The 12,676-nt window shown below is 50.8% G+C and overlaps 1 protein-coding gene across 1 annotated transcript; it reads right to left on the reverse strand.

Moving 5' to 3' along the window:
- Positions 1-307: 307 nt before the first annotated feature.
- LOC135361760 (adenylate kinase isoenzyme 1-like) lies at positions 308-12,661 on the reverse strand. Its single transcript, XM_064572456.1, has 4 exons — positions 10,893-12,661; positions 10,204-10,317; positions 1,179-1,373; positions 308-438 (listed from the first exon to the last, which is right to left on the reverse strand). Exons 1-4 carry the CDS (start codon positions 11,058-11,060, stop codon positions 370-372), a joined length of 546 nt encoding a protein of 181 aa, XP_064428526.1. The 5' UTR covers positions 11,061-12,661; the 3' UTR covers positions 308-369.
- Between the last annotated feature and the right edge of the window lie 15 nt (positions 12,662-12,676).

The raw sequence follows: 12,676 nt of genomic DNA on the forward strand, positions 1-12,676 counted from the left end.
CTGGAGTGCTCTTTCTGGGCTTAGAGTTGAACGCTAACACAGATCAGGTTTCACGTTCAGAAGCCTGGGCCCACAGGCTTCAAGGGCAGCCCCAAGCAGGAGCCCACAACAGCTCACAGTCCCCCCCCCACCCCAGGCCTTGTCCAGGTTGGTCAGGAACCTGCTCCTGTGGGGGGGCCCCCAGTCAACCCACCCCCGTGGTGCTACGGCCCAGAAAGGGGCTGTCAGTCTGGGGCCTCGTGGGGAGTCAGCTCAGATTAAAGCCTGGCCTGCCGTCACCAGATGTCTTACCTCACAGGCACTGCGCCCCTTCTGAACCCCGTGTGGGTTCTGGGATGAGGGCGAAGGCAGAGCCCCCAGCCCCTCCCATCACTGCAGGCTTTCAATGACAGAACAGCACTTAGCAAAAATGTTTTCTGGAGCTGCTTCTGCCAAGATCTAGAGGAGGGGGAGTGGAGGGTCAGTGCTGAGTCACAGCAGGGACACCGTCCTCCTCCCCTCCAAAAGGGGGAAGCAGGTTAGCAGGCCTCTAATAAAGTGCAGGCAAAAAGTCTCGAGGTGCAGTGTCCGGGCCATGCAAGCGAGGGGAGAGGGAAATGGGTCGGGAAGGCTGCAACACAATGTTACATGTCACGAGCAGCTGGCCAGAGGTGCGGTCCCTTGGAGCAGGTGGGGGGAATTGCCTGCCCCACCTCACCCGGCCCCCGCCCTCCCTTCCCAACCTCGTTGGTCAAAACTAGTTCCACAAGACACCCTCCTTTCAGCCTCATCTCCCACTCCTGCCTTCAGCCGGAAATGGGGACGACAAAGTTTAATGTCTTCATAGACGGGTCACTTTAAGATAGGCCTACCTTTCCCCTGGGGAATGTATATGGCTGGACTTGAGCTGTGGTTCACCAATTGTCCTAACCTTATATTTTGTAGATACATTCTAAAATGTATTTAATGTTGCAGCTTTGGAGACATTGTTTAGACCTCAAACGTCATGGCCGGAAGGCCACGCCCTGTGCCCATACTGCCCAACGGAAGGAATGGAAGTTCCCAAATTTCCCAGTGTACACAGTGGGGAGACAGGCCCAGGGAGGTCCAGGATGTGGGCCACGGCATGACCCCTGTCTTGTTCCCCTGGGGAGTCAGTCGGTGGGGCGGGAGGTGAGTGGCAAGCAGGGAGTACCTACATTACAGAGCAGGTTCTTCTGCTGATAGAAGGTCAAGACTGGCTCACACAGCGTGTAGTACGTCTCCAGGCGCTGGCGGATGGCTGACTCACAGTCATCTGCCCGGTGCTCTATGCGGCCCCGGCGCAGCGCTCTCCGAACCATCGTGTCCATGGAGCAGTCAAACATGATGACGATGTCTGGGGCCCGGCCCACCTAGGCACCAGCAAAAGGGGCTGGGTGAGGAAGGGCCTAGGTGCAGTGTCTCCCTGAACCCTCTACCCTGAGATCAGGAGTCTAGAATTGTGTGGGCCCCCTGGGTTCATCTGATTTTTTAGCTCCAAGTTAGTGTTTACATATTTATTTTTTGAGATAGGTAGGACCTTGGCAGAAGCTCATAAGTAAACAACACTGACAGGGAAGAGGGAAGACTTCCTCACCATCCCCAGCCACCCAGTTTCACCCTCCCTGGAGGCAACTCCTTCCTGGAGTTACCTACTATTAGGGGCATATACTGTAAAAGCAAATGGGCTCCGATGTCCTTTTTTCTCCTTTTTTATACAAGTGGTGAAGATACTGATTTGCCTTCGACTTCCCTCAGTATAACTGGAGATGTTTCCATACTGGCCCATAAGGAGGTTCCAACTGTATGGATGTACCATGACTTAGTTCTAGGCCGATGGCTATTTGGATTGAAATATTTCTTCTAAGATGGATTTAAGCATTCCAGATACTTCCGCTGGGTAAGGTACAAGAGCCCCCAGCTCAGGGGCGCCTGGGTGGCTCAGTTGTTAAGTATCTGCCTTCGGCTCAGGTCATGATCCCAGGGTGCTGGGATCAAGCCCCGCATCAGGCTCCCTGCTCCGCGGGAAGCCTGCTTCTCCCTCTCCCACTCCCCCTGCTTGTGTTCCCTCTCTCCCTGTCTCTCTCTGTCAAATAAATAAATAAAATCTTAAATATATATAAAAAAAAAAAGAGCCCCCAGCTCACCATTACCCATACTGCTGCTCTGACCTCCCTGACTGGTCTCAAGGAGACCTTTCTAGATCTCCATGTCTGCCCACTGTGAGCTCTACCTCCTACAAGTTCCTCCAGAATTTCATTGTAAAATAGACTTCAAAGATGCATTAAAAAAAAAAAAAATTACAACCAAGTGGGATTCATTCCAGAAAGCAAGGATGGTTCAATACAATTTATTGTATGAACCTCTGAGGGAAAAGGCATATGATCCTCCTCATAAACACAGAAAGGGCAATTAACAAAATAGAGCATGCATTCCAGATTTTTAAAGAGGCTAGGAATTGATAAATATCTTTAGCCAGCATCTTTTTTTTTTTTAAAGATTTTATTTATTTATTTGACAGACAGAGACACAGCGAGAGAGGGAACACAAGCAGGGGGAGTGGGAGAGGGAGAAGCAGGCCTCCCGCAGAGCAGGAAGCCCGATGCGGGGCTCGATCCCAGGACCCCGGGATCATGACCTGAGCCGAAGGCAGACGCCTAACGACCGAGCCACCCAGGCACCCTTCAGCCAGCATCTTAATGGAAATTTGCTTTCCCACTGAAATTGGGAACAAGACAAAATTGCCCACTCTTGCTCCTATGACTTAATAAGGTATGAGATTAGCTAAAGCAATGAGATAAAAGAAATCACTTTGAGAAACCTGAATTTGAAAGAAGGGAGGTAGAACCATGTCTGTTTGCCGGTGATGTGATTATATTTCTGGAAAACTCAAGAAAATCAATACATAAACCAGTATAGACTTAAGAAGATTTGATAAAATATTTGCTAAAAATAACAGGATATAACACTAACACACAGAGGTCAATAGTCTACATGTATACAAAAATCACCAGTTAGAAAAGAAGACCCCATTTACAACAGCAACAAAATGAAATATAAAATGCTCAGACAAAACTTTTCCAAAAATGTGCAAAGTCTTAAGGACAATCTTTAAGGAAAACTTGGATAAGATTTAACTCAAAGGAGACTTGAACAAAAGAAAGATAAAAATGTGCATGGATAGGAAGACCACATCATAAAGGTGAGAGTTCCTGAATTAGTTTGTAATTTCAACACGATAACATATTTTTAGTTGAATTGGCTGACTCTAACATTCATATACAAAATCAAACACGCGGGGATGTCCAGGAGAACCTAGGCAAAGAAAACCAATGGATAGTAGGGGTGGGAGAGGAGGTATTGAGTCCATAAACCGACCCAAGTGAATACGGAAAGTTGTTACATGGTGAGGGTGGCATCCCAAATAAATGGAGAAAGCACAGCCTATTAACTAGAGGATCCTGGAACAACTGGATCACGATTTGGAAAAAGGTCAAATTGAACCCTTACCTCATTCCAAAAACTAGGATAAGTCCCAAATGGATCAGAGATACCAATGTAAGAAATAAGGTCATACAAGTACTAAATTAACCATGAGTAGATATCCCTTATAAGCCTAGGATTGGTGGTGGTGGGGGGGGAGTGATCTTAAAATCCCGAAGAAATAACAAAATATGATAAATTTGATTAAAAATCTAAAAACAATTTTCGCATGACAGAAAGATACCATAAAGCAAAGTCAAAAGATAACTGACAAAGTGGGGGGGAAAGATTTGCAATATAGCCCAATATATAAAGAGTTCCTAGAAATCAAGAAGAAGAGACCAACTCTCTGTCAGAAAAAAATAAGTAAATAAAGCTAAAGATATAAAGAGCACACAAAAGAAATAAAAATGGCCCTTAAACTTTGAGGAAGATGTTCAGCCTCACTCATAGTAAGAGAAAGGCCCATTTAAACTACCCCAAAACACCATTTTGCACCTAAGCAGGGTGACAAACATTCAAAAGTTTGGCAGCATCCTCTGCTGATGTGGGTGTGAGGAAAGGACACTTTCATGTTTCGCTGGTGGCAATGCAAAACAAAGACCGTGGTGATAGCTAGCAAAATGACCCACATGTTTCTCTTTAGTCTAAAAACCCACTCCAAAGAACCTATTGTAAAGATAACTAGCAAAAAAAGAAAAGAAAAGAAAAGAAATGCCATGCAGAGGTTATTTAGTCTTGCATTGTTTGTGGTGGCACAAGACTGCCAACAGCTTTTTGTCTTCCAATATGTTGTCCGACAATTTATTGTCAGTGGGAGATCAGCGGGATAAACGATGGCAGTGCTACACCTTGGAACAGAAAGGGGGCAAGGAAGTCTTTGGTGCCCATAGGAGATCTGCAGGATATATTGTAAAGTTAAAAAAAAAAAAAATGAAGACAAGTATATACAGAACGATAGTTTTTGTGTGAGGAGGAAGATCTCTCTCTCTTTCACACACACACACACACACACACACACACACACTGGCTTTATATTTGCAAAAAGAAACACCAGAAAGACAAACCAAACACTACTGAAAATGGTTGCCCATGGGGGTTGGGGACGGACAGGAATGGCTGGAAATGAGCTCTCTCCGGCGTACCTTTTTATGTGGCTCTGACTTCGGATTCATTAAATAATACGCAAATTCAAAAGTTAAATTTAACAAAGCAATCCGTAAATATCCAAAACCAAACCGAAACAAATGTACCCAACTGAGTGTTATTGTCATGCATTAACTACGCAGAGAAAATAATTATTTCGGGCAACTCGGTGTTTTTTGTGTACATCCACAGTGAGGAATATTACAAGGGAAATCAGAGCTGCAGAGAAATCTTAAACTTCCTTCAGTCGTTTTGGTCTTAGTAGTTAATATGGGTACATTCCTTGGAAACTATTTTGCATCTGATGGAATAATGCGAATGACCGTGTTCATGGTTTTAGGAGTCCAGTGTTTTGGGAAAGAGAAGAAGGCACAGTCATGGTAAGTGTGAACTGGAAACATCAGTACGAACCTGTGATATTTTTTTTCCCCTTTCACAAGTTTGTGTTTTCCAGCTCTGTCCCCTGAAAAGGCCTGGAAACGGTGGCAATGGGCACCCCTGGCCCCCAGAGTGGACGCCACTCGGAAAGGGCTCCTTCGAGGCATGGCCAGTTCTAGGATTCAGCAGGAAGTGTGAAAGGCGGCGGAGGGGGGGGATCGTGGCTGTGTCAGAGGACACACATGTCAGCGAGAAAGGGTGCCCCCTGGCCACCGATGTGACAGCTCTCATATCAACAGCGACAAAGACCCGTGAGTTCCTAGCGATGAGAGAGAACAAAACAAGGAAGGCAAAGCAGACCAACCTCGTGGGCGCCATTGGAAGGAAACAGGACACCGACGCCTCAGTCTGAAAAATGGCCTTCGTCGAGAAAGGAGACCCCAACAGCCCTTGATGAGGAAAGAGATTTCTTCTTTAGGGAAGGATTCCCGCTAATCAATGTGGAAAACATGACCAGAAGACAAAAATCTCTCTCTCAAAATAAATAAATAAATCTTAAAAAAAAGAAAAATCAAGGTGTCCACCCAGCTAGTTCCTTCTGCGACTCCTTTCCTGGGCTTTTCCCTGTGTCCTCCCTCTGTGTGTGTCCGTGTCCTAATCTCTTCTCATAAGGACACTGGTCGGATTGGATCAGGGCCCACCCTAATGACCTCTTTTGACTTGCTCACCTCTTTAAAGACCCTCTCTCCACCCATAGTCACATTCTGAGGTCCTAGAGGTGAGGGCTTCCACATACAAATTTGGGGGACACCCTTCCAGCCATTACAGACCCCTCACTAAAGGCAGTGGCAGCCGGGCACGTGGGAGCCTCCTGGAAATTACGCAAGACAAGAAGTACTGAACCACAGTGCTCTATGCCAAATTCACCCTGCTTCATCTGCCACCACGTAGGGGAGGAGCCAAACCCTGAGGAGCACAGAATGTCATGCAATTGGATGGACATCGTCAGAATTGGACAGATGTCACAGAAATGCAAGCACGACACATACTCTGTTTTCCCACTTTCTCAAGTCCACCCCCTGTGTCCCAGTGAGCATTTGGGGCCCGATTCCTCCAAAATAACACACTCAAACACATTTAAGAGATAATCCAACCAGGGCAGAGACAACTAAGCATTGTGTGCCACCCGACACACAGTTCCCGTCAATGCCTACAAAACCTGCTTGAAGAAATGGCATCTGAGTCCCCAGCGAGCAAGACTCTAGACACACTACCGATTGATAGATCTAGTGGAGAGAGGAACATGGTAAAGAATGCTTTGCAATCAGCAAAATCCAGGCTGTGTGAAATAAGGAGACCCGAGGCTGTGGCTTCTTCCATAAACCCAATGGCAAGGAAAACAGAAGCAGCCGCAATGGAAGGAGCTCCGACTGATGACAAGGACCATGAGACATAGCGACCCACTGCACTGTCAGCCTTACTTAAATCCTCATTAAAACCAGACATAAGAAGACAAAGATTTTGAAGATGTTCACGGAAATCTGAATATCAATCAGTTGTTTGAGGACATGAGAGATATTAACATGGGACAATGGGAAGTGTTTTGATTTTGCAAAAATCTTCATCTTTTGGAAAATATATACAAAATTATTTATGGATTCAAAAACACGCACACAGACACCCAATGTATTGAACCTGAATCTGAGTGGGTCGGTAGTTAATTTTGCATGTGCAGCGCAAATGAAGGATAGAGAGACGAGTTAAGGAATACCACGAGGCAGGAAGCCCCTGGACAAATCCGAACAAATCAGAATCCCAGGCAGGAGGGAAGCAAGCAAGGCCGATGACCTGCCTTGGATTAGGAGACACCTAGCGAGGTGTGGGCCTCGTTTTCCTCGCAAATCTAACCTTATGGAAACCAAAGAGACATTCTTCAGACACTGGGGAAACTCAGAGGTGGCCTGGGCATCAAATGGTCTCAAGGCATGAATGTTAACCATCTCAGGAGCGTCTGGATGAGGGAGCGCCCAGAAATGGGACCTGGAATCTGCTTCAAAGCACACAATCGGCCACTATAACAAGACTCTTTTGTGTGTATGTGTGTGTGTGTTTTAAAGATTTTATTTATTTGAGAGAGAGAGAGCAAGGGGGAGGGGCAAAGGGAGAGGGAGAAACAGGCTCCCCGTTGAGCAGGGAACCTGACGTGGAGCTCGATCCCAGGACCCTGGGATCATGACCTGAGCCCAAGGCAGATGCTTCACCAACTCAGCCACCCAGGCGCCCGCGACAAGATGTGCTGGCGCAGATAAGGCAAGTGTGGCCAGACCTCGATGATGGTTTGATCTGGGGACGTGGAGATCCCTTAGATCGTTCCAGTTGTGTGCGTGTTTGAAATCTGGCACCAGAGATACCAATGATGGCCTTGTGGGTTTTTCCACTCAGGGAGCACGCGCACACACAAGCGCACAAGCGAGTCCCCTTCCTGGTGAGGACAGTGAACAGGACGTGGGTGCCTTCATCCTCTTGGGTGCTTCCGAGTGCAAGGCTTCGCGGGGTCAATTTGCACTTCAAGGTCAGTGCTGTTACTTACAACACTGCATTCCCCCAAAATGCCTTTTTCTACTTTTTGCCGGGCGGGGAGGGTGGGCAATGAGAGCACTTCGGGAAATGGAAAGAGAGCATCCCTTGCTCCAGAGGCAACTCAAATCAAATACGCAGCAACGCTAACAGCCTGGTTGTGATACTGGACGATGCCACCCCCCTGGGGGGAACCGGGTGAAGGGTACAGGGCAATTTCCCGTGAGCCTCTAATTAACAAAAAAATATTTAAAAAATATGTAATTATTTAAAAGTCTTCTTCTGTGAACAGGGGAGTTTCCCTGCAGGTGGCACTTTTGGGAGAAGCATGGACCCAGAGAAATGGGTCCTGTGTCTGGGCGTTTCAGGGAGACTGGTCACGGATGCTCCGAGCAAGTCCAACCTGACGATAAGCATCGGAGCTGCACGTGGTTATCTGGTCCTCCTCGCCGCCCCTTGTGCAGAGTGCCTCCTGGTGGGGAGTCCCCGCGTGCTCATTTGACACAGGCCACCCACCCCGGGGCCTCGGCTCCCCGGAGCTGTGTTCTCAGACAGGTGCACAAGTGACCGAATCAATCTTGGAAACAGACAGGAAACTGTCTCGGGAATCAGCCTTCCCCATCTCCCCACATCGAGGAGATGCCTGTGGCACTTCTGTCCATATGCGCAGATGAGGACACTGAGGCTTGGGAGGCCGAGTCTCGTGCGAGTCACAGACGGGTGGAGAAAGTGACTGAGTGTGACCCGAGCTCCATACGCGCATCAGCATCAGAGACCGCCCTAAAAGAGACACTCCAGCCCAGCAGGGTTGGGATGGAAGGACCAAGCTGGGTGCCTCCGGGGACCCCCGGACAGACCTAAGGCAGGGGCCTCCAGGGTCCTCAAAGGCCAACAGGGGCCTGGCAGCTCGCAGAGATCTAGAAAATTCTCCACAAAGAAAATCCACTCTCCTAACCCAGAGCCCTGTTTCATTTTTGCACTTTTGGCAGCCACACGGGCACGAGAGGAAAGCATGCGTTCTGTTCCTCTTAGCATAAAACCCCAACAAAAGCATGATCCTACATGGCAGATGGCGCTCGGCCTCCGTGATGGAGAGGCAACCTTCCGCGGGTGTAGCGGGGAGACCACCGGGAGGCGGAGAAGGGTCCCCCGCTGACGTAGTTAAAATCTAGGCCTTGGAACCAATTGCTGTGGTGTGTGGCCTGCGTCCACCACCTAAATTATGCGATCCCGGGCAAGTCACCCAATCCCTCTGTAAAAAAGCGGGATGCTGATGGTGCAAGAAAGATTTTTCTGGAACATTCCGAAAGATCAGAGCTCCTCCGTGTAGTGTCAAGAACAGCGCTGGGCTCAGGATAAAGCTCAGGATGCATTCATGCTGCTGTTGCCAGGGGACATGCAGGCCCTGCGCCTGCCAAGTCAGGCGATTTTCAAGGGAAGCTGGGAGTTTTGATGTGGCATCTCCCGAGTTTCGAAGCTTGGCCTTAAAAACCTGTAGAGTCCAAGCGGAACCCATTGGTGGACCACATGGGGCCTGAGGGCCAGGGGTGTGCAGCTTCTGGTCTGAGACTCTGTGGCACCTGTGGAGTCCGCTGAGCTGGCATCGAGGGCTGGGGCCTACTGCAGGCTGGGCGCCGGCCCAGGGCTGAGAGATTCATGAGCCCGGCCTTTGCCCTCAGAGCGCCCAGACCAGGAGAGGGAGCCCAATATTTGCCCTGAGAGTCACTTCGATGAGCCCGACAGAAACTGCTCCCAAGCAGGTGCAGACAAAGGGCAGGGCCCCACCTGCCCCAGCCCTGGGCAACCTCTGTTTGATTCTCACCTGGACTTCTTTAAAGGCATTTCGACCCTATCTGGCAAGTTCCGGGAAAAGCCTGGAGGCTGACAATCTGCCAGTTTCTCTTGTCCTGCTCGGCTGTTTCCAGACGCTCCAGCCATGGCTGTCCTGGTGTGTGGATGGGCCTTCTCGTGATGTCAGCGGTGCTGGCCTGCAGAAGTAACCTGAAGAAAGGTAGTCCAACTCGCCAGCACCGGCTGGCTCCTCCTTGCACAGCTCAGTTGTCCGATGTCCTCACTTCGAGGAGGCCAATGGGGACCACCTAACCCAAACAGCCCATTGAGTCCCTCCAGGATGTCATTCTGTCTCCGGCTCTTGACTGCATTTACTGCTGCCAGAAACGTCTCTCTTTTGTTCAGCAAGTCATGCTTTGGTCAGTGCCTGTCTATTGGCATCCGAAGAGCAGGGACTGAGCCTGTCCCATGAACTCCTAAGGACAGAGCCTGTTCTCAAACTATTTGGGGACAGGTGGTTAAATACATAGATGAACGAATAACTATACTCCATCCTTATGGCCCAGAGATGATGCTAAATCCACGTGCTACTCAGTGGGCAGATAATCTATGTGCAGGAAGATATTAATATGACTTTGTCCTGGCCAGCTCACCAGGTTCTAGAAGCTTCCAACGGTCTCCTGACTGTCCCTTGACAATATAAAACGCCATTGCCCCCTTGCCATCTCCTCTCCCCCGAGTCTCACCCCTTCTGGACTCCATCCGAGGTGGGGAGGGAGGAGTGGCTTCACACCTCACCACACACTCACACCCCCTGGGGTCACTCACAATGCGCTCAAACTCCTTGGCCTGCCTCAGCTCCCGCGGGAAGCCGTCAATGAGGAAGCCCCGGCTCTCTGGGCGAGATAACATGGCGTTGCTGATCATGTCTAGGATGATGCCCTGGGAAGGAAAGGGGTGGCGGCTTCAGTGCTCCAGGGTCCCTCACCTACATGGCCACCTTGTCAAGTTCTCTCCCTCAGTTTGGACTTCAGGTGAATCCAGGGAGTACCTGCCCTCCCCAGGGCCTGGGATTCTGGGTCTGCTCTGGTGTCCTGGGGCCACTCTGATGCACAGAGCCCATCTACTGGGCAAGTGGCTACTATGTGCCAGGTACAGGGGTGACCTTCATTTTACAGGTGAGGAAACAGGTACAGAAGGGGCCGGTGATAGAGACGCCCAAGGTCACAAAAGGAATAAATACTGGCAAACTTTACCAAGTGCTTGTGAAGTGCCAGGCACTTTGCCACGTGCTTTATAGGAATGACATCAGCCAACACTCACTACAGACTCCTGCTGTGGGTCCAGCTGGTCTCCCCTTTTTACAGGTGAGGACACGGAGACTCAGGTAGCAAGGCAGTGGCCAGGCCAGGAACCGTGGCTTTCTGGGCCTATCTACTTCCACAGGGCTTCCAGGGAAGCTCATCCTAATGTACCCCCTTCTTCTTCCCTCTGCCCCGGAGCCTGTGAGCTCTCACCATGGGCACCAGGAGCCCCTGCAGCATGATGTCATGGATCTTCCGGCCCCGCTGGGTGCTGCGTTGGGCCTCCTGCCGCAGCAGCTGGCCCAGCCCCACATGGCAGAAGCCATATTTGGTCGCCATGTTCTTGCATTGTGTCCCTTTGCCACAACCTGGGCCGCCCATCACGAAGATGATCAGGGGGGACTTGAGGATGTCTGGGGGGCCCAGGGAAGAGGTGGGGAGAGGGTTTGGTGCCTGCAGGGACCAGCACGCACCGATGTGACTGTGTCCACAGCCTAGTGTGTGTCCTTGGTGAGTGACACTGGACACGGGTCTCCTGGCATACCCACTTTTGCCCTAGGGTGGCATTTGGGGGTGCATATCCATGCCTAATGGTATATCCAGGCATGGCATGCATTAGTGCTGTTATGGGTCGCTGTGAAGCAGATGTGAACTTGAGCAGGCCTGGCCCTCTGCACACAGCATCTCCTTGAAGAATCTCAATGACTCTATCATCCCATTCTACAGTTGCGGAAACAGGCTCAGAGCAGGGCAGGAACTCGCCCATCCTCCAGACCATCCCACACCACCCTTCTCTTCCTCCACTCTGCTCTAGCCCCAGTGGCCTCTTCTGTCCCTTAAGCTTGCCACACTCAGCCCTCTCCTGATGCTCCCCCTGCACGGTAAGTCCCCCCTCCACTACCTTCAGGTCACAGCCCCCCCCCCCCATCAGGCTTTCTCTAAGAGACTCCCTCCCCATCATTCCATCCCAGAGCTCCATTTCCTCCATAGCAGCGGCCATGATCAGCGATGAGTTTGCCTGTTTACTTGTTCTTGTCTGTCTCTGCCGCCAGACTCTATACTCCACGAGGGCAAGGACTGTTTCTGTCTTGCTGGTCCCTATGTTTCTATTACTTGGCACAGTTCCTGACTTATAGTAGTGGGCGATGAGTAAATGAACGTCCACGGCTACCAGGAATGCCCATGGAGTGCAGTAGTTTATAATGCAATGTTGGTGTCTTGCCTCCCTCCGCCTTGGCTTAGTGAATTCCTAGCAACTCACAGGGCCCAGCTTAAATCTCCCCTCCTCCCTGAGACCTGAGACCCGGCTCTTCTTTCCCTGTGGCAGCCCTGTTCCCTCCTGCTTGTAGATGCCATTTTCTGAGACTGTCTCCTTCACTACACTCTCATCTCCAGGCCAGGGAGCTAGTTTGACACATTCACCCTGGAGTGCCCGGAACCCCGCACAGCAGGTGCCCAAGTGGATCAGCATGGCTGATCCTTGAGCATGTGCAGTTGTGTTACTATCACGGGGGGCAGGGGGGCGTGTGCACGCTGGACTTGGGGTGTTGGACACCTGCACCCCCCTCACGCCCTTCACAGCCTCCTTCCTCCCCCCCGCCCGTGAGCCAGCCGCCCCCGCGATGTTACCCTTCTCCTGGGGTCTCAGGGCCCGGCCCATCTGAGGCAGCTTGGACCTCCACAGACCCATCCCACCAGCGGCCCGCGGGGTGGTCGCGCCCCATCCCCACCCAGGCCCTGACTCCTCCTGGTTCGGCTCAACGTCACAAGGGCCCGATCATTTGGCGAGATGATGAAGTGTCCCCGGGGCAGAAGGAGGAAATGAACCCAAAGAGGCTCAGGTGGAGCCGCAGCACCTTGCTGCGGAAGAGGCCTCGGTCGCTATGGTGACGCGCCCTCCTTGGACTCACTTCCGGAGTGGAGTGGCGCATGCGCTGGGCGCCCGAGAGCTCGCGAGGAAGGCTAGTTTCTCCCTCCCCTCCCAGGATGCCCAGCGG

This window comes from Mirounga angustirostris, unplaced genomic scaffold (assembly GCF_029215605.1).
Source record: "Mirounga angustirostris isolate CCGP_5_RB_7025 unplaced genomic scaffold, mMirAng1.0.hap1 SCAF_1, whole genome shotgun sequence".
NCBI classification, from domain to species: Eukaryota; Metazoa; Chordata; class Mammalia; order Carnivora; family Phocidae; genus Mirounga; species Mirounga angustirostris.